Source organism: Pseudomyrmex gracilis, unplaced genomic scaffold (assembly GCF_002006095.1).
Source record: "Pseudomyrmex gracilis isolate BER0280 unplaced genomic scaffold, ASM200609v1 scaffold_17, whole genome shotgun sequence".
In the NCBI taxonomy this organism is placed as follows: Eukaryota; Metazoa; Arthropoda; class Insecta; order Hymenoptera; family Formicidae; genus Pseudomyrmex; species Pseudomyrmex gracilis.
Genome location: NW_018020601.1, coordinates 663,606 through 686,736, shown reverse-complemented (window position 1 = coordinate 686,736; position 23,131 = coordinate 663,606). Strand labels below are relative to the sequence as shown.

At 34.6% G+C, this 23,131-nt stretch overlaps 1 protein-coding gene across 4 annotated transcripts in view; it reads left to right on the top strand.

Annotated features, from left to right (window-relative positions):
- Positions 1 to 23,131, top strand: part of LOC109864156 (5-hydroxytryptamine receptor 2A-like) — a 121,547-nt gene that overhangs the window by 89,572 nt on the left and 8,844 nt on the right. For all 4 annotated transcript variants that reach the window (XM_020445109.1, XM_020445110.1, XM_020445107.1 and 1 more), the window contains 2 exons: positions 9,512 to 9,934; positions 19,853 to 19,986. In XM_020445109.1, the coding sequence (XP_020300698.1) occupies positions 9,814 to 9,934; positions 19,853 to 19,986 (255 nt within the window). In that variant the 5' untranslated portion in view covers positions 9,512 to 9,813. The remainder of the gene's footprint in view (positions 1 to 9,511; positions 9,935 to 19,852; positions 19,987 to 23,131) is intronic.

The following is a 23,131-nucleotide window of genomic DNA, read 5'->3' as shown; positions in this document are numbered from 1 at the left end:
AAAGGCTGAAATACACGTAACCTTTTTTTATATCCATGTGTTTGTTTCTATTCAAAATGCAATCATAATGATCAACCGTTAAATGAGATAGTCAAGGTACGTTTTTTGTGTGTTACCTTGTGTTTTTGATAAAATGTTACAATCAAATAATCATGTACAATGATTTTCCCAGTTGAATGTGCATACTTACAACTACACAACTAAGCATTAAAGTCAATACACGAGCCAATATGCCGGATATACGTGCAACTAAATATATATATACACATACATATATATAATTATTTATTTATTTCTTTACTTCCCTTAAACGTGTAAATTAATACACATCGAAATTCGAATTAAATTTAATTCAAACATTCACATAGAATGCTGTAATGTCACATTATTATTTTTTGTTTAGGTTTGTTTTTATTTAGGTATTAAATATTAAATTTAGGTTGCACATATGTGACATATTGAATTTACCCTCTTCATCTTCTTGTAGAAATTAAAAACTGCATTGCGAAAAAGACACCTTGGCTAAGAGTCAAATCGGAAGTCGAATCTTCCGCATGGAGGGAAGGAAATTCTGTATTTTATGTATATATGATGCAAACCACAAGCGTTCTATGAAAATTTCCACATGTATTAATTTTTACACGTTTAAGTAGCAAATATATATACATATATAATAGCTCGTACAACTCTGGCATAATGCCTCGTATCGACCTTAATACTTGTACAGTTTCACGAACTTTTAAACTGTTACTTGCAACAATGTTTGCTGTTTTATCAGTAAAAAAAAAAATATAAAAAGAAAATATAGCAGCGATCTCTCGTGCAATAATATAATCATTTGCGAAATATCGATAAAAATGAATTTTATATCAAACATGTGTACAAATAATAGCACGTGAGATATACCTCGTGATTTTTTCTGCCGCGTTCTTTGCATATTAATTCGTTTTTTGCAACTCAATAAAAATTTTCATATGTGATCGGAATGGACGGTCGGTACCAATTTCTTTTATGATATCTGCAGTCAGGAATTTTACCTAAGCTATGCGATGGATATAGTATTCCGTTGACCGTGTGCTACGGAAATATCTCTGAGAATGCTCGAGTCTTGAAAATACGCATAGTTTATAAAACTTGGAAAAGAGCGCTAACGAGACGTTTCTATATTGGTTTTGCTACTTATCTTTCTTTTTTTCTCTCTCTTTTTTGTTATTTGTATTTGACGAGAAGTTGTACAGCAAAAGAAAGTACGCTTACGTACTATACATATATATATATACGCTTGCACTTCGACGTTTTTGCATAAAATAATGTTTATATGTATATTTATATGAAAGACTTAATATATCTTAATTCAAATAATATCTCTCTTGATCTAAATGCTGATTTCGAAGTTTATATAATATTATATAAAACTTGAGTTATAAATTGCAAAACAAACAATTATAAATTTGTAATACAGTTAATAAAACACTCTTGTTTATACAAGTTGAAAATTGTTATATAGCGAATCACGTATATCAAATATTTTATATAAAATTAAAAATAAATACACAGTAAAAAATTGTGCTTGCAGATGTTAAAATTTTATTGTATTATTTCTGTTCTGATTATTACTTCAATGCAAAATTAACATACAACTGATGTGTTATTATTTTTAGAACGTTTTAATGTGTTAGATTTATGTCAATTTCATAAATTAACATTTTATGTATGTCATTTTTTTTAAATAGTATATTATTTTGAGTTATTATTTCTATAATTCTCGTATTGTATCAAGTTCTTCTAAAGGTGTCAAGTACGTGAGAAAAAAGAAGAATCTTGTCTCATAAAAAAATACGATACCTCAGAGAAACGTGCATACAAAGCAGACAGCATTTAGATTTTAGGGCGCATTACGTGAATGCCGTGAAGTAATAAAGATTCATATTTGAATCAACAAATTGTCCCATCTTATGGGAATACGAAGGAAGTGGATGTGAGTCAAGTAGGCAAAGATGGAACATTACAATAATGTCTAAAGTTGGTAGCGACGTGCATTATTGCGATACCGATGCAGCAGCACTCCCGTGGGCGGCATATTCGCCGTTGCAATAATGTATGGCGACGCGCCTTTGAACATTGAAACAAGCCTTTGAAATTTACACTGCAAATTCCTACATTTCGCGCCGCATTATTGCAACCGTCGCATATCGTTCCCGATGGAATGTCGCATTCTACGGAAGTGCAACATAACGTATCGCAATAACGAATAATCTTGTATATGTAATTTATATATAATATATGTATATGTGTATATATGTGTATATATATATATGTGTGTGTGTGTATACATATATATATATACATATCCGCTGTTAGAGCATTTTTGTCAAATTAGAAAAATGAAGAGAATGCATTACATTGCATTTAAAATTCTTATCAAAGCTCCGCTCAACATGAATGAAATTGATGTGAATCTCTATACACCAACTACAAAACTTTTGTGAGTGAGACTATAAAGTTGTTTCGCGCGTATTAAATAATTCTACGGGAAGTTCTTTTAAATACAATGTAGCATAAATTTATACTTTATAATATTATTCTCTGTGAAAGCTGCCAACACACTCTTGTAATATATTAATATCTTTCAATATCGGATTTGATTCGAAACTTGACATGAGTATTAATCAATTTTCTCTAAACTAGACGAGACGTCACCGAGACCGTCTATTTTAGCGAGCTGTCACAACTAACACTACGAGCGATAATAGCGTTTGACATTTGTTCTTCCGAAGGATAAAACTTGTCAATAGCAATGTGATAATATTGTCGCTATTTAGAGAGTCGTCATTTTGGGTACTTATCAATTGCACCTCGTAAGAATATATAATTCTCTCAAGTAAACGAGAAAAATATTTTAGAGCATAACAATTTTTTTTTTCTTAAACAAATTACATTTTGCAGTTGACGAGAAATATTTCGTTTCGTTTCACAATCGATTTCTCGAGAGATAAACGTGATGCACCGGTTTACTGGACATAAAGTCGTTTATGTAGAACGTAAATCGCACACACAAGAATTCGTTCACATATATTTTCCCGCTTCTGACGTCATAATCCAAGATGGCTGGCTTAGATATCGCCGATCCTTAATCTTGTAACTCGAACAACAGCGAGATCGAAAGATTCAAAGTTACCGAGGCAGTGCAACTAATTGGAAGTAAATGACTATTCAGCTGACGTAAAATGAGCGACGATTTATTTAGACGATTAGGTAGGATCACGAGTTCTAGAAGCAATTTCTAAAGATTTAAAGTTGCTTCTTCCTTTTATACATTATTTATATAACTGAACTATATTTATTTATCTTATTGCGAGTGTACGTATAATAATAACATTCAAACATATTGATAAATATAATAATATAGATAATTATAACTTTAATTAATTACACACAGTTGTAGATTGTTACGTAGATGTTTGGAATTGATGTTTGAAAACTACGACGACAACACACGACGATTCGCACTTTGAAAGTTATTTATTTAGCTTTCCGCTTCAAAAACTTATTATTTAAATATAAAATATTTGCCTCACCAATGAGAAGAGAGAAATATGTATATATATATATATATATATCCGTTTTATCGTTTTATCACAATAAGCTTGTTTATTCGACGTCGCAAATGAGTCGACAAATATTGCGATTCATTGATAAATAGTAGCCCACGGGTTATATATACATAATTACGAATTTAGTTATAAATGCAGACGAGCGAGCATATTAGCATTATCGCCCGCGCTCGCAAATTACTACGACTAAAATTTTTCGAGCGTTCGTAATTGAGATTGATGAAGGTTTAATAACGCATCAGAACGGCACTAATCGAAAATGCAATAAAAAATGACAATAAATAAGGAATTTAATTATCGTGTAATGGTAAATATTTCGTTATGGTACATATATATATATATATACATATAATATATGTACATACATATACAAATATAAATTGATCTGACTCATGATTAATTTTAATATGTTATTATAATTAAATTAGTATACGCAAACTATTTTTATACGCCAAAAAGCCTGCAATGAAATGAAACTAACGTCATTTTTCTTATTATTAACATAATAGAATCAATTTAAATGTATTGACATATTTCTTTCCAGCGCCGTTCCGTTATTTTCACTTTTTATTTATCAGATATAATACTTTGAATTTACTATGTACATAAAAAAATTTTTTTCGTGTACGCGTAGCGCTTGAATATAAAGCTCGAAAAATATGCGATAAAATACTAAAATAACATATAGATGCGTGACGTACAAGTTAAATATTCGATAGCACGTTCAGTTAATCAGTATTCATTACCATTACTCGACAGCACTTTAATAATTTCAATGCGCGCGTGTATAAAATAGCCAAACTGACATGTAATCAAACTCCGCAGAAAAATTAATACATACTAAAGAGCAAGTGAGGCTTGTTCTCTCGGATGAATGTCGATCAGCGATTAACAAGATTAACACCTATCCTACATAGTCGGTCAACATCAAACGCAAACGGTCGTCAATGGACGGAACTTTAGCAATATTGGGAATCGTTGTACGCACACGAGTATCAGTCGCTCCGATATATCTGACCTTGTCTGTCGGTTTTGATTGAAACGACAACATCTCCCTTTTCAAACGCACGTCGCTGCCGTATTTGCAAATGCTTACAATCAAGTTGTGTGTGTGTGTGTTTAAATATTATTATAGATTCTATATGTAGTTTGCTTTTGCATAAATTTTTCGCGCAATGTTACTCTTCGCTAAGTTTTCTGCGCTTTATTGCAGTCCACGTTGTTTCAATGCGAGAGAGAAAGAGAGAAAAAGAAAGAACGAGAAAAAATACGCACATAGTTATCTCAAATTTAAAAAAAAATTCTATTTTTTTATGTAATAGAATGGACGCATATTTGTTACATATTTTAATATTTTACTACGGAAAAATTTTAAGAACGAAGAGAGAGATACGTTTGGAACGTAGCGCAGAATGTGTCTATAAGCGGCTTCTTAGTCATGCAAAAATGATTTTTTTCACTTTTCTTTTTTTTTTTTGTGTGGTTCGTCTCAGTTTTATCTCTTCTTTTCCACTTTCGTTTAAAGTTGAAAGTCAGTATATCTGCTCCCTCTTTAACACTTAAAAATCGATGGGGTGCTAAAACAAAATTTGCTTTTTCGGAGAAGAGGGGAGATTTGTGGATAAGTTTAAAGTTCCTTCCTCGCGCATTAAATATATATAGGATGTAATGCGTGGACCTAATCTTTTGATCCTATAAGCACGGTTCAGCGTGAAATCCTTGGAAGCTGAAGAAGTTAGTTACAGAGGACTAATGGAACGCAGTAGGAGCCCCGGATAATGGACGACGCTATGGCGTCGTAAATACGGCGTGCACTTTACTTACAAGAGCGCCTAGTTTTATTTCTGAACTTCGTGTCAGACGTAGAGAGATCTAATGGAAATGGAAAAAACAAAAAGAAAAATCCTATAAAGAATACACACAACGTGGTTGAAATTTATGTGCTGCGTTCCAAGATTTATAACACTCTCGAATCTGATTTTTTGCCAAATGTTACTTCGCAGTTATTGCACGTGTGTGTACGAAAAGATCTTTAGAGAGCTCAATATTAATGTATTATATAATATATATAATAGTATATATTGTTTGCTTGATTAATTTGTTTTTTTTTTTAGAGCAATAAAACTAATATGTTTTATTGTTACAATTGAAAACCTCGGTTGTAAAAAACAAAATAAGCAATTTTCTCAAAGTGTATTCATTTATCTCGTTTGACATCTTTTCGATCGCATTTTATATTTGATAAGAAAAAAAATCGTGCTTGAAGTGACGGTTGAGATTACGAATATTAAGATCCCAAACTATCGAACTATCGCAAATATCGCGTTTCAGAAAAAGGTCGTTGCTCGCTTTTTGCCAATGACTGGTCATAAACTTTAAAGCCACGTAAAATCTTTTTACTCCTTCGACGAGAGATCGGTCTCTCGTTAACGCGTCTTTTTGTCGAGAAGGGAGAGGACCGGGATGAGAGGAAGAAGAACTCGTGACGAAGATGTCTCGGTGAGATTCTCTCGGTCACCTTAAATCGAAGCCGAGCGATCGTGAAATTCAAGGATCTCCACTGGCAGTTTGCGATTTAATCACGTAACAGTTTGCCCGGTTTTTCTTTTCCCAGAAATAGATTTCCGACATATCGATTCTTTCTCTTTCTCTCTCTCTCTCTCTCTCTCTCTCTCTCTCTCTCTCTCTCTCTCTCTCTCTCTCTCTCTTTTAGTCTCTCTTTCGATCTTCTCTTCTTCTTCCACTTTGTTGGAAGTATTCCTCCCCTCCCCCTCCCTCTTCCGTCTATTTTCCAATGGCAGAGAATTTATGGAGTTGCAAGCGCGACCGAGAGCTACAGTTTTCTGCTCGTGATAAATGCATTTGCTATTGTGAAATGTATATACACGTGCGGCTGCTCTCCGCTGCGTACGCCTGCACTTTCAATTTTGAATTGACCGAAATACGGCGAGATTTGGTGGCGGACTGTTTCCCCTGTGATCCCCGCGTGCCAAACGAACGCCGCAATTCCGGTCTATTGCGCGAACAATGTCTACCGTAACGCGCGACTAAACGTAATTCATTGAGCAGATTTTCCTTGCGCCATTTGTACTTTTCGATAAAATCGCACGGGACAGATTAATGGACCAATTTGGGGATACGACAGATTTTTGTAACGACGTAATGATGAATGAAATACGTTTATGACGTACGTTATTTCGAGTGGCGCGCGTGTTTGCGGTGGTTTTGCTATACTTATGATTCCGGCAATATATTATTAATTTTTCTCTTGTAATAAGTAAGATTTGTACGAGTTGACGTATTGAGAAAAGAATTCAACTTTTTCAAACTTTTCCGACAAAGATATTTTGATCGAAATACCGAACGTTTCTTTCTCGGAGAATTAACGAGTTTTTTCTTATCAGAGTGTATTTTTTAAATAAATTATTTTGAAACTAATAGGATTTACAATAAATAATTCGCGCACGCGCACGGTATGTACTTTTCGCAACGTAAAAATCTACTATATTTTTCTTCGTATTTCCTAAATCTCTTCGCGTTTCGACGGGTTTTCATTAAAATATAAAAAAATTGCATTAAAAACAACGCAAAAGCCTGTTTCCATTATCGAAGTTTGAATTAACACTCTACATGTCCGAATGAATAAAATATTTCATTACGGGACGAGACGTTCCTACGAGGCGCACAAATTTCTCGTAATATTCACGATTGTTTTTTTTTCTTTTTTCCGCAAGCGGCAGCTATTACAGTGGCACTTTCGCGGTATCGTGATTGCGTTACTGCGGAAAAGGAAGATTTTATAGAGGCTATAAAATGCAATTTTTATCTTCTGGTGAGAAGTGGAACACCAGGAAAACGAAATTTCAAGACTTACTTTGCCGACGTGCTTATCGCGTTCTAACAAACTTTCTGTATCTGTATTTTAACAACAACAAAAAAATTAAGAGACAAGCTTTTTCTTTGCCATTAAAGTGTTTTGCTTTATTTCGTGAAAAACTTATCTTTTTTTGCTATCGTATTCTTTCGTAATAATACTCAATAAACTCGTGAGCGACGAAAAATTTAAAATTCTTATGAACAGCAAAATAATTGACGTGTAAACGAGATTATAATAAGAGAATAAAATGTGAATCTTCTCGGATGACGGTGAGATAAGAAGATAGGAACCGTCGATACGTATCGAGAACACGATCCGCGAAAGCTGGTTACTCGGGCCACGTCAACAGATCGATACATATTCTTGATTCCGATGATTTTAAATTTTTAACCCGTGACACGCGCCGCGCGTATCTCGTACAAAAGTCCGCTTGATTGGCCTTTATTCTTTTGTTGTACACGCTCAGTTTTTCCGCTCCTTTGAAGTTTTCACGAACGGAAGCCGCACGCTTTTTTGCACACTTCTGAGCTTTTTCTCGAGCGTCCGCGTCGTTGGCAGTTACAAAGTTACTCCGTGAGAGTTCTCTATCGTAATAAAACGTTTGTTTTTCGCTCTCGTCGCACGAGTGGGAACCGAAAAATGGTGATGAGAAAGATAGGGGCGGGACGTTTTTTTTTGTTTTTTTTTTTTTTTTGGTCGTCAGCCGAGAATACGTGGAATTTACGTCACACGGTGGGAATAAAACTTTCAGATCTTGGCGCGCAAAAACCTACTGCGGCAATAATCACTACGGGGACAAATTTGTCGTGCCGTCGCGGAAAAAAATACTCGCATTTCCGTGAAAATGTATTTAATTTATTTTTCGCGCGACAAACATTTTTCTAGATTTATTATTTTTATAACTTTTATGTTCTTGAACAAGATTCAATTAAAAACGAAATTTGTTTCTTCTTTTATCTGAAAATGTTACAACATTGTTATATTAAAGACACTTGTATTGTGCGATTTCGAAAATTCAAGTGTTCCATTCTAATTAATATTAATAACGACTCGGTAAAACAATTATAAAACCAAGAAAAAACCAAAGAGCCTATGATCAACCTGGTTGAAACTTTTCTTTTGTTTTATAATTGTTCCATTCTAATTCCACTTTATTAAACATATATCGATATCTTGTGTTAAGATATATGAAATAAGGAATTTCTGTCTCTGATCTGCTTGAAAATTTACATTTTGATAGAATCATTTATAGCTCGACGAAGTAATAAAATTGTGCAACGAATTGTGAACGAACCATGAGCAAAATTGTGTGACTCGTTACGGTATATCGATGCTGCTATCAAACATAAGCGCCATTCGTCTGGAAATTCTATCAGTTTAAACCAAATGGCGAATATAGGTTTCGATGAATTTAAGTTAATGAAACGTTCCGACTCTATCGGAAAATTTAATAGAGTACATATGACCTCCTAAGGCAATTTCACGACCGACGTTTGTTGTAAACGCATCTATTTTTCGCGCAACGCCGCGGATTCATTATTAAAGTCGATTGTGGGAGTTGGCCGTTACAATCCCGATAATTGCTGATCGATTGTTCCAATTTTCATTGGTTTCGCGGGTTACCATAAACGTGACGCCTTGCACATTTGCTCGATCGTATGTAGCACAATTCTCTCGAAAATTTTACATTTTACGCGAAATTCAATATTTTTTTTTCGTTATATATAGAATATAATTGTGAATGTTAATAATATTTAAAAAAATATTAATAATATTTAAGTAATATTTAAAAATAATATTTTTGGATTTAAGGAAATTGCAGTTAAAAAATCTATAATAGAAAAAAATTACAAAAAAAATTATTGAGTCGTGAAATTGCGGAAGAGTACAAATCATTTATCATCATATTCTGCAGCGCGAATTTTTGCCGGTTAAAAATTCGTTTTCCTCAATATAAAAATCAACCGTAAAAGTAACATTTTAACGGTATCTAAATTCCCTCACCACATTGCTGTTTCAGACACACGTTTGAAAGAACTCTGACATCCCTTGAAAAAACTTTCATCTCAAAGTCCATGGAGCCTTGGAAGAGAAAATTGCGGAAAATAGGGTCTGCGGGAAGTTCTGAGATAGAGATAGAAGTGCACGAGAAAAGTAACCGACGTTTATCGGTCAGGTGTTGACTTCACGTTTGTCGAAAACGAGAAGGAAAAAACCTAAAGCTGCTGATCCACTCTAACAAGAGCGGATCATGATACATTATTTAACCAGATGATGAATAGCGATTACTGAAGACGGAAAATACACTATAGAAGATCCACGATGGAAGTCCATGTCAATCAAGCCGCGAACGCGAGCGTGGAAACGTCAGCCTTCATCGTCGACGTTACAGTCATTTTGAGAGCTACCGTACTTTGTATCCTGATCCTCATGACTATCATAGGTAAGTCCATTTATTGTTTTTTTTTATCACATACACACGACAAGAACTTTGTTATTAATTTAATTTATAACAAAAAGGTTCTAGTTTACTTCTTTGTTTTTGTTTCGATGATTGTATTAAGTAATTATTATATTTTTGAAAAAGCAATTATATTGTCTGAACAAAAATACAAAATAATGTGTACGAAGAAAACTCGAGTGTTTATTTTATAATAGTTTACATTTACTCGTCTCGCACGTAAAATATCTATCTGGAAGTTTTTTCTGTTTTACTATAAACGTAATATAAAACGTAATATAAAATGTCTACTACACAAATGCATAGATATTGCAATGCGAATCGATGTGTTAAAACTGAAAAGGCTAGTTTGTATCACAGAAGTAATAATATATTTCAAAGGTCTGACGACTTATCGCGTCTTTTTATTTCTCTCTTTTCACAAGAGCAGTTTCATAAAAAGTTCACGACGTACGTGAAATTTTAAGACGAAAATCCTGCTCTAAACTCCTTTGAATCACGGAAACGATTACTTTACGGATTTTTACGAACGCGATTTCTCACGCGCGCTATTCGCAACTGATTAACCAACTGCATACGAAGCTTATGAAGCGTGATGAAAATATAGAAAACGAGAACAAAAACTGTAATTGTAAGTAATTTGATATAGATTTAAGTAATTTGAAATAAAAGTTTAATACATCGAATAAACAGTAACAGTAATAGTCGTCTATTTTTTCGTCGGTGTTAAAAAAATGATAATAGATCGAATCAATTCAAGTTGAAAAACTCTGAAAAGACCTTTGATTCGAAAAACAATCGGGTTAATCGTTCAGGTTCTCGTTCTCATTCAAACGTTATCGAAGATAATTAATGAAAATTATCGACCTCAATCCAACGTCAGGTCACACCGTCGTCGGTCGAACCTGTGTTCGCGACGCAATTGATCTTGCTCGCGTCGATTAATCGTTCTTCTTGTCGTAATTATATACCGTCAACTGCCAAGTAACTCCACCTCCGATTAATCGCCTCGATGACGGTTTCGCAAAGGCGAGACCGTCCCGTCGGTCGTAACCGTTGTTGGAAACAATGGCGAAGATTGCTTTGGAGAGAAACTGACACGTCTCCGGGGCGAATAATATATCACCGAGCGGTTGACGATAATCGCGACATTCAGCCAGCGATGCTTTGCGTAAACAAGATTTTCCGCGAGACGAACCGAGCTGACATTCTGCTTCGCGTATTGAGATACAAACTTTTTTTCTCAGTCAGTTCCCGACTCTTTCTCTCTTTGTGTCCTCTTTCTCCTTTACTCCTCATAGAAGATGCGACATCGAGAATAATAGCGCACGTGTTTTAATACAAAAATCTCTGTGCTGATCGATTCTTATCAACGCTAAAGAGATTTTAATGCGATGTCTGATAAATGACTTCCGCGCGTTATTTGTCAAAAGTATTATCAAGTAATTAATACTTGTACAACCAGTTATACAAAATATTCCAAGAACTTTTTGCGTGTCGGAAAATAGAAAGCGCGCTCTTTCTCTCTCTCTCTCTCTCGTTTACTTTTACACTTGCGCAAAATAGTTCGCAACTTATAAATTACTAGGAATGAAAAGCTGTTTGTCCGTGCGTCCAACTTTTGAAGTATTTAATAAAACAAGCTGTTACTAATTTAATTCTATTTGCAAAATGCAATTTAAAAGACATACGGAAGGTACAAATTCGCATATGATGTGTCTTAAAAAAATATTTATTTTTTATTTGTTTTTTAACATTTAGAAGAGAAGCTACTTTAATTGCTCAAATAACTATTCGATTATCTTTTGAATTATATGTACATATATATTATATGTGTGTGTGTGTACATATACATATGTATATTTGAAATATACATATATGTATATGCAGCATGGCTAAAACACTTCTTTCTGTTTTCAAATGTTAGATATATGTATTTTATTGGAAACGTATACTCTTAGTGATGCAACATCTAGTCTCTCTCGCATGACAGGATGTCCATTTTTTCCTATACAAATTGATGAAAATTTATCACGAAGTCCGTCACGACAATATGTATTGCATGGAGAAACAAGTCGTCGAACTCGCTCTATGTGTACTGTGAATCACACTCCAATATGCGTAACTCCTTGTTTTTTAAGATGTAAACAAATAATACATAAATATCCTACATGCATAACTCCTTGTTTTGAGATGTAACAAACAATACAAGAATATCCTAAATGACAGATTATAATATAATTTTTTCACAGTTTTACTAATTACTAATATACTATAAAATTATAAATATAGGAATAAACAACATAAAATATAAGAATAAAATATAAGAATAAATATATATATATATATATATATATAACATAAATAAAATAACGGAAAATAAATCTAAAAAAGTAATGCACAACATTTTTTTTAATTAATGCAAAAACGTAATCTACAAAATTGTTTTTAAATAAATAAAAATGAGAAAAAATAACGAAACATAAAAACCAAAAATAGACTACAAAAACTTTCTACGTCGTTAGTTCTGGGTAACGCTAAAAAACAATTTCATATATTCTCGTATCTGCTGAGATTTGGTTGGCGATATTGGTTCAATCGTTGAAACTGAACAAATTTTGTAATCGTAACTAGCGATTTTGAAAAAAATCTTATAAACACTTCAATTTTTATTTTAGACAATTTTCATTTGTTTCTCTCTTTGAGAGCCAGTCCAATCACTATAATGGTTCTGAAATTGCGATAACTTTATGTAAGAGATGTATACAAATTTTAGGTATCAAAAATACAAGATTCCAAAACAAAAAGTTGACCCTCCCTAAAGGTTAAAGTGAAGTAAGAATTCTTTTTCTCATGCTGCGTTAATATATACGTGTCAAATCTCACGCATTGTTGTTTTTTCTTCGCAACGTGAAACTTCCCGATTTTGTATCGAATAGTTTTTTAGTGCCGCTCGCCAGCTATTAAGTCTCGCGAAATAAATCCGTGAACATTTCCGGATTCCCTGCGGACCCGTATATCTCTCGGAAGGGGATACAGATAAAAGTTGTCGGGGAAACAGGTAAGTTTATCGCTCCGCTGTAACATTGTGGGTGGATGTAACCAAGGGAGATGCAAAAAGAGATCGGCTGGCAGTTGTTGTACACGTTTTCACACATCGCGTACACGCATACACGTACGCCTCCTCAACAACTTGACAGGCTCAGGTGCACATTCCAATATTAGCATAGTTCACTGGCTAACTAACGGTTCGTTGAACATGACGTCAGCTGGCGTAGATACGCTTGCTCTCCCTCTGTCTTTCTCTCCCTCTCTTTCTCTCTCTCTCTGTCTCTCATTGTAGGGTAAATTTTATGAACGCTTGGCGAGGCACAAGACCGTGAATATCGTTGCGCAAATGTAAATTAAATAATCCTCCCCTCTCTCATCGTTGCACAATAGTCGCCGCAAATCAAGCAAAACTCTTCGAATAGAGTGTGCGTTGCGTTGGCTGGATTTCGCTCGTCTCTCTTCGGGGCACAAACAGGAGAGCAGCATGATTTTGCACGTTTGCTATCTCATAGAACACATCGAGATAATTAACTACAGTCAGGGAAACGCACGAAATCGGAGACAGATATTTAGAAATATAGTTTTAATGATAAACGGAGAGAGAGAGAGAGAGAGAGAGAGAGAGAAAAAATAATAGAAATGAGCGTCGTTTCAATTTTCGATTTGTTGTGAAGTTAAAGTGAAAATTGATTGAAAGAGAGACGGAAAAAGAGAAACGACTTTGTACATATATAATATATTTAATAAACCGATATAATATAATATATTTAATAAAATGTGATAAATTAGTTTGATGAAGATTATACAAAATATAAAAATATAATTTTATTATATTATTAAAAAAGAACACATGGAAATATTAATATATGAAGAAACGGAAAAACAAACATGTTTGTTTTCTTTCGAAAAAACAATTAGAACTCGTATTCTTAAGCAAAGCAACTCGGGTTACATAAATGTATACCGTGCAGTATACCGTGGTAGAAAACGAGCACTTAATTAAATTACTAACATTATACCCGTGTATATTGTCTTAATTAAATTAATTAAATTAGCGTTGAATTTTTTAAACACAAATTTTGTCAGAACGAAAAACAAATTCGAGAAGAAAATTTCTCGATATACAACTCGTACACACAATGTTGACGGACATTTTGTTCGTTCATAAAAAAAAAAAAGAAAAAATAGCAAGCCGATAGGTTAGACCGCCGACGCGAACTGAATGTGTTACTACCTTGCCCTTCGATTCTATAAAGGTTAAACGACGCGATGCGAACACACAATGTATCCAGCATAAAGACGTAATCAGATATATCTTTGATAGTTCCCGTTTTCGAGATCCCCGGTCTACATTTTCGAGTGAAACTGTATGTACGTAGCAAAACGAAAACGCAACGAAAGTTGTGTTCAAGCACAATTACAAATGTAAAAGCATGAATTATTTCTCATATTGCCTAGGAAACAAAAGCGTATTGTTGCGCTTAATTTTGATGCTCCTAGTGTGACGTCATATACGCGAGAATATAATATATAATTTACTTATACGTCGGTCCGTTCTCCGCGTGTTAAAATAAATGAATTTCCGCGCGCATGACAGAACCAGGAGCGATTGATAAAGAGAGGTTGCAACATTTCCCGACCACTTTGGTTTCGGTTTGTTAATCAATAAACGGCCGTATAATTCACTTTGAGTCTGTTGTACGGTGCCGCGACGAAAACAAGTTACACGGCCTGTTCATTGGATAACGAAGCATGACCGCAGTTTTCGGCATACTTTACGCCCGCACATCGATCGCACGTGTGGTCGTGAGCAGAGAAATTCACTTACCTCTCTCTGAAGTAGACTCACTTGCAGGAATAAATTATACATCATTTCCGCTTCGATGTCACGAGCCAACGTAGATGTTAAACCCGTGCCCTTGAGAATGACAAAAGAGAGACATGTAGAATGTCACGAAAGATAAATTTGTGATGAAGGACATTTGTATATGAATATGAAGGATAGATTTGGAAAGCGTGTGCGATAATAGGATAGTAGGTCAGCGGATGGAAAAGAGAAAGAGAGATTCTGAACTATCTTTTACGAAATTTATATTTATATGTGCAATATCAAATATCAGATTCAACGTCTAACTATTTTTTTTACAAAAAAAAAACACAAATCTCAATAACAAATTTTCAATATCAAAACAATTTGTGTTACCCAATATTCTCATTCGTTCCCGAAAAAATCTCATTATCCGCGATGAAAAAAAATCTATTGCGTAATTCTTGTTGTTTTCAACGCTCGCGTTTTGCGTGCAATGATTTTTTGTATTATCCACTCTTCTTTGTACATGTTGTTTGCGCGCCGCGGAATCTAGTTTGCGACTGACAGAGTTGTGGTTTTCAAACAAAAAAGATTGATGCTTTTGACGCCTAATATCTCGTTTCGTTCTCTTCAGTTTTCTTTTTTTTTTTTTTTTGGTTTTTTTGTTTTTGTTTTGTCCAGAAATGTTGGCGTCGTTGCATTTCGGTTTTGTGAATTCCCGAAAGCGCTCTCGAAATAATATGTACCGTGTTTCGTGCGAATAAAAATAATTGCTGTTCGCGACGCGCCTCGTTTTTGTATAATACTCTTGTTTTTTTTTTCACTTCATTTAAAAATTAAAACTGACGCCGATCAACACGCGCCGGCGTTTTTTTGAATTCAAATATATCTTACGATATATGTATATATATATATATATATCGGAATTAAATTAAATAACACACATAGTAGATAATTATAAAACTTTTTACTATTTTTGATTTCAATAGATCGGATATATTTGTTGCAACATATAGCACAATCCATATATACATCATCCCAACTAATAATAAATATAAAAAAATATGAACTTTTCATTATATCTCCGTTCGATGTACAGTACACGCGTATAAACGTTATAAAAATTTTTTTCGTCAAGACGTTCCCGACGTTCCAGAAAGCTACAAAGCATGAAAGAACCCGGCATCAAGCCGAGCGTAGCAGCGTGGCGGATTAAAAACTGCAAAGTGTAAATTATCTCTCTACAAGCAAACGCAGCTCGTATCTATTCACGACTCTCTTTTCTCTCTCGCACGCGCGGCTTATCCGTTGGAACTTTGAATGTGTGAATTCATTTTTTTTTTTTTTTGCTTCAAGTTGCAAATATGCTTCTTAACGGAGTGCGAGAACGTATTTCAGATCCAGGTGTGCTGAAACATCCTCTCGATGCTCGCTTCCTTTTTCCTCGCGAGAGTTAATTACGCTAAAGTAAAATGTCGCGTTTCTTTCGCGTTTTTTTTTCTATTTTTCTACTCGCCGCGCGACATCGTAGCGGTTATATTTTTTCCTCCGTAGAGACGTTCCGCGCTGTGTGCAGCTGAGTCGCGGCGCGTCTCCTCCGCTGTCCTCGAGAGCCACCTACTTACTGTACACGGTCGTTGTCGTCGTGGGACTTCTGTGTATTTGCGGACACGTAATGCGAAACTAATGGATGGGGGAAGGAAAAGAAAGAAATTTGCCCGTACATTTGTAGAAGTACAAGTTCTCAAGTCCTGCATCGAACATTCGTGTCGACTTACTACAAGAACAAGTGTAAGATGAGAGAAAGTACGAATTACGCGGCCTCTCGATCGTTTCCCGAAGTTAACCCGCTCTTTAATTTAAGCGAAGTCTATTGTCGTCTCGCCCGGAAATTAAATTTAATTAAGTACACATCTCTCATGATTACGATCTTGCTCTTTCAAAGAACTCAACTTCTCTCGCCCATTTCCCTTTACTTCTAAACTGTTCGTTTTAGGTCAGAAATCCGATTAAGAAGAGACCGAATATTTGAAGATATAAGTATTCTTGAAACTTGCATTAGCATTTCTAAAAACTAAAATTTTCAATTATTAAAAATTACCAATTGACTTTTTTTGTTATTTGCTCTCTTTAAATTTCTTTTGTTGTTTTATTATTCACTATCAGTCGAATATATGTAAACAAAAATATATCAGTAATTTTCTATTATATATATTCTATTATTTATCAGAATACTGTTTTCTTATACTGTTCATTCATTTGACATTTTAGTTTTTGTTGTTTAATTATTTATCTCGTTGTACGAAAAAAGAGAGTGTATGTAATTTTTTTTTTTTTTTTTACACGTTTTGTAACAAAATCGGAAAGAACGCACACACTATCCGCGTAAAATGGTGATATGAAGTGATGCGTTACGCCGAGCAACGATGTTACATCCTGGTAAACGTTAGCTTCGAGTTGCTAATCCAATTTTCCTTAAACACTCTTGAAGCAGCGATCGTCGAGCACGTTTGCGCAATGAATGTAACATCGCGTTACTAATATATGAATTTTTCTCTTAAAGAGAAAACCATGCAAATCTCGAAAATTTCGATTACCATCGAGCTTCGCGGTATCAGCAAAGTTTGATTAAGCTATTATCGTGGCCAGGAAAAATTCCATAATCTTTAAATTGTTTTAATCTGTGAATTTTACAAATATCTATTTAATCTTTTCTCTCTTTTGTGCGATATTCTTCAATTTAACTCGAAAACTATTCAAATTTTTCAAAAAAGAGATTTTTTATTGAATAAAAGTACTAACACTGATAATATACTTTATTTATTAATTTTTTTAAGTATATTGCACACAATGCGCTTTTTAAAATATTTTTTTGACGAAAAATTTGAAGCAACACGACACGTGTCTGAAAATATGACTTTTTTCTTCGACGCGTGCGATCCCTCTGCGGAGACTCGATGTTTTTTCGTCTAACTCGTTTTCGCGTCGGGCGATAGATATTTTTCACGGAGTTGACGATTCCGGGACGAGAAGTTTCCTGCTTTTCATCGACTGACCCTTGTATACGTACGCGCTCTTTTTAACGGCGATAGTCCGAAGATCGCGAGAAATCGATATCGCGGAGTTTGAAGAATGTGTAACAACGGTTCGACGAACTTGGATTTTCGCGCAAATCGAACGCGTACGATCGATTCGTCGCGTCGAACCAGCGTCTAGGAGAACGTACGACTGATTTCATCTATCCCCGAGTTTGCCGAACTTGATTGCCGCTATTCAGTCTCGCCGTCGGAATTGATGGCGACTAGCCTCCTCCCTCCCTCTCCCGAATTTGCCCCTTGCAGTGCCAATTACAGAACCATTATTAAAGAGTCGAAAGCGCGACGAGCGTTCGCGATCTCAATTTGCTTAACGACTTTGCAACAATGCACAAACCAACGCGCATGTTGTTCGCACGAGTTGTTGTTATAATTTTAAATAGATAAATCCTCTCATATTGTCTTTCGTGCGTCGAACTGATAAATAACTACGGAAAGTTGATTATTTAAATTTTATAAGCTCAGAGAGTTCGATGAAAAGGAGAATATTTTTTTCTTATTTTTAAAATTCCATAACAAATAAATAATTGAGAAACAAACTTACCGAACGATAAGTAATGCATACCTCTCTCTATGTTTCTCGATCTTGAAAACGTACTTGATCACTCTCGAGCATAAAACATATAATAATACGCGAGCTTTTATCATTATTTCAACAATTTGCAGCGATCGATATCAATTCTAAACGCTATGCTCAAAACGATCGAGCGTGTAAATTTAACAAATTTGGAGAGGAGACTACTTGTGAATTTTTTCGATATTCCCGGCACGTTCTTCAATATTCTCGGCAATTGCTCTTTTGATGCGGTGAACATTATATCACAAAACGCGCATATTTGTAAACTTTCCCCGCGACAGCTATTCTCGATAAGATGAAAAAAACTTCGTTTTTAATAAAATGAAGAAAACAAACTTTGTTTAAAGTGACGCAAGAAAGATCGTTCGTAAATTTAATTTAATTTCACATTGTTCGGCACGATTCTACACGAGTGTTGCGCGCGATGCGCGCGCGGCGCAAAAGTTCAGCAAAAACGGGTCATAATGGTGGAGCGCGGTTTACAAATCTTATCAGACACTCCGTTTTATCTCGATCTGTCGATGCTCGGTTAATGGTCCAAACAATTTACATATCGAACACTCGGTATTTACAACGTTCGTTTGAACGATTATTGATATATGCGCGTATTAGAACGAGTGACAGAGCGCATATTGTGATGACGAGCGCCGATTTTTAAATACGGCGGAACGCGACCGATCGCGATCGATCGAATCGATTGTTACGCCGAGACGATCGTATATATCGTTATAAATTTCATTTTCGTTATTTGTACGCATGCAAATTTATCTGAGACGAGTAAAAAAACACAGAGCACAGTTGCGGTTCAATGTCACATCCGAGTGCAACGCATCAAAATAGTAGCTTGATAGTTAATTTTGAATTGATCACACGTGACCACGGCTAACTTTGCGCTCAAGTGATAGCTGTGACGTGCGCAACATTTTATTAATGTAAAAACAAAAAACATTTTGTACACAGTTTTTATCAAAGTTGAAAAAAGAAACATATGATGTACAGACATTCAAGCTGAAAATAGTTACATGGAAAAGTCGATATTGAATCTTTATATAGATATGTTGTGAAAAAAAAAAATATAATCACGAGGTACTTTTACAAAAGATATATTTTAGTAATGTGCTTGTGCGTAACAGTTTTTATATAAATCATACTAAAATTAATGTCTTAAAAGAAGACAAAGTTTACTTTTATATAGTTATATAGTTATATAGTTCGGTATATTTTTATAAAGTTGAAAATATATTTCAGAATTTATTAAATTAAAAAGTTTTGTGTGAGTGAGTGTGTGTGAAAGAGAGAGAGAGAGAGAGAGAGAAAGAGAGAGGAATATGTTCACATAAAAATAAACACACATGCTTTTATTACAGGCAATCTCTTCGTCATAGCGGCTATCGTGATAGAGCGAAATTTGCAATCTGTGGCAAATTACTTAATCGTTAGTTTGGCTGTTGCGGATCTTATGGTGGCCTGTCTCGTTATGCCTCTTGGAGCACTTTACGAGGTATGTTAATGTTTCTCCATACTCTGATATAGTCGTTTACAATATGTAATTATCGCGTTCTACTTTTTCGCATCGCGCGATAGATCGTGTAGCTATTTGTGACACGAAGACATGTGCAATCGTGAATATTTTTAACTACTAGCACAACACAGGCGCGCGCTACGCGCTCGCTATTGTCATTTTTATTTTAACGTGTTGTGTAAGTTAACACAATCTGTTACCGCGATGACAGCTAGTATATACGTCTTATAAAACATAATATACATATGAGAGATGTCAGAAATAACGCGTGAAAATCAAACTCGAAAAATAGTGAGAGAGAAGTGGAAAAACAACACGTGACTAAAGTGACAGAAAAAAGAGTAAAAAAATAATATTATATATATTATATATAAAACTCTATATCTATATATAATACACACACATACACACATATATATATATATATATATACCGTAATCACGTGACCGAAGTCAGTAACACCGCCGCGGTCGCGCGGCCGAGGTCAGTGACTCCACCGCAGTCGCGCGACCGAGGTCATTGACCCCGCCGCGGTCGCGTGCCCGCGGTCAGTGACCGCCCCCCCACCAAGGCCGCGCTGGCGAGGTCAGTGACCCGCCAAGGCCGCGCGGCCGAGGTCAGTGACATTACTGTAGTATGTATATAATACACATATAATACAATATAAAGTATAATATTATAAATATATAATAAATTATATGTATAATATGTATTATTAATTGTTATATATAATATAAATTACAGTCACGTTATTTTCATGTGTTGTTTTTCTACACTTCCCTGTCACGTTACTTTAGTTACGTTTTTAATTTTCTCTACATATACGACGACCTGTCTCAAAATCGTTTTTCATTATTTACTCTCTCGATCTTACCGATTCGATTTGACTCGATCAACCAACCAACCAATCGGCAACGCGGAAAAGAGACAACAATAGATGCGATACATTCGGCTCCAAAACGCGCACTTCTCGGTCCAAATGCTCTTTTTTATATAGGAAAGTGAGAATATAAATTTCCGCGCGTTTGCCATGTTTATACACATAATGATGTTATACACATGCATAGATATATAAGATGTCTGAAAAATTTTGATAAAAAATGTGAAGGTCGATCGGATTGTATTGATTTAAAAAATTATTTTGCAAACTTTGCAAAATTTATCATATTAAGTTATTAATTAATTAATACGAGCGCGTGAGAAGCGATAGTCCGGATTTTGTACATGATTTTCAGTTATATCGCTGTAAAACTCAACTGATTGCAAGAACTGTGTCACATGCCGCTCACTTGTTTGTTCCGCCTTTCGTTGCTAGAACATTGCATGAGATAAAGCTTTTTTCTTTGAAAACTTCATATTTACTTCATACACGTCTACAAAATTCGGACCATCGCTTCTCACGCGCTTACATTAATTAATTAATAACTCAATAACAATTGCGAATTTTGCAAAATAATAAATAACTTTTCTGTACAGATTGACTAAATTTATTTTTATATTTCGACTTTGTCAAAAATTTTCAGACCGTCTGTATGTAAAAAAACATACGAAAGTCGATTGATTAATATTCAAAAGAACATATAGCGACGAGTAGTATCGCATAGGGGGTTTTGTCATTGACAAGTTTTATCCTTCAGAAGAAAAGTTGTGACAAATGTCAAACGTTGGCTCAATATCGCACGTGGTGTTTGTGTGACAGCTCGCCAAAGTATATTTACAGGCAGGTATATTTACACCGATAGCCAAGATTTCTTTTGCACAGATCGACGGTCGAATAGCGATGGATACTACTGTGCTACATATGTGTCGTTTCGGATATTTCTCAATCGCCTTATGTATGTAATTCATATCTTTGCGTTGCATACCAGCACTATCAATAGTAACCACCATTTCAACTCGCAGATATTGTTTATTTCATAATTGTCATGTAAAATATTTTTATGTAAGTTTTGTCACATGATTAATTTAAGAATAAAATTAATTTAATTGTTAAATTAAATAAACAATTTCACTCTTGATTTTTTAATTTTGACGGACTTGATAATTAACACGCGCTTAACACGCACATCTAATACATAACAACATTTAAATTTGCGCAGCTATACTGATAAACACGTGTACAAAATGCACTGCAGTTTTATTACAATTCACATTTATGAGATGAAAATTTTGCAGGATTTTTGGATGAAATGTTCAACTTACTAGCCATTCTCTCCGTAACATAAAGGATCATTCTCTTTTCGCGCGTAATACTTTCATTGTTAAACTTTAATCTATGGTCCGTTGCAACCATTCACGAGTTTTGTTACATCCGTGTAAGGAACCGCGCGCGTTTACGGCCGTTTCAATTGCAGCTTGATACACCGCGTCGACATTGTGTTTGGAGAAAAATGCCACACGCAAAACCAGGCAGTTTATATATGCACATCTTTTGGGGATTTTGGCGTTACGAACGCTAAATTCTTTCATCTTAAAAACTTTGTTAATTATGTATTCTCTCTAATGACTAACGCGAAAAACTTCGAAAACCATCCGAGCGCAAAAACGAGAACAATTTATTATGTTCGAGCTTCACAAATTTTCGTGTGGAATTTCAATAGCCAGAAGTTGCGCAAAAAACTTTAACAATAATTTATCAATATAAAAGAGACTCGAGATTTATGAAATTTGTAGCTCCACGTGTGTGATAATTATGATAGAGGAGTAATTCGCCGTGATTTTCAGAATTAGCTTACTTTATTATGCGTGACGTGTGACATAAATATTCAATATTAAAGTTTATTATTGAGAAGATATATATATAGAAATTTAATGTATCTCTCTGTTGCTGACCTTGAAATATTATCTCAAATGGCAACATTTTTTGTTATAATAAATATTGTAATCTTACAAATTATATACCACCATATCATGATTTATCATCTTTATAAAAGCTAATGCAATTTTCCATACTTAGATATATTTTTCTCATTTTCTCCATGTGTCCAGTGTAAACGTAAGCGATGGAGAACGCCGTTATTATACATATACAAGGTGTCTAAAAAATTTTGACACAGTCGAAGTATATTAACGATAAATTAGATCATTTTAAACAGAAAAATTATTTACCATTTTGCAAAATTCA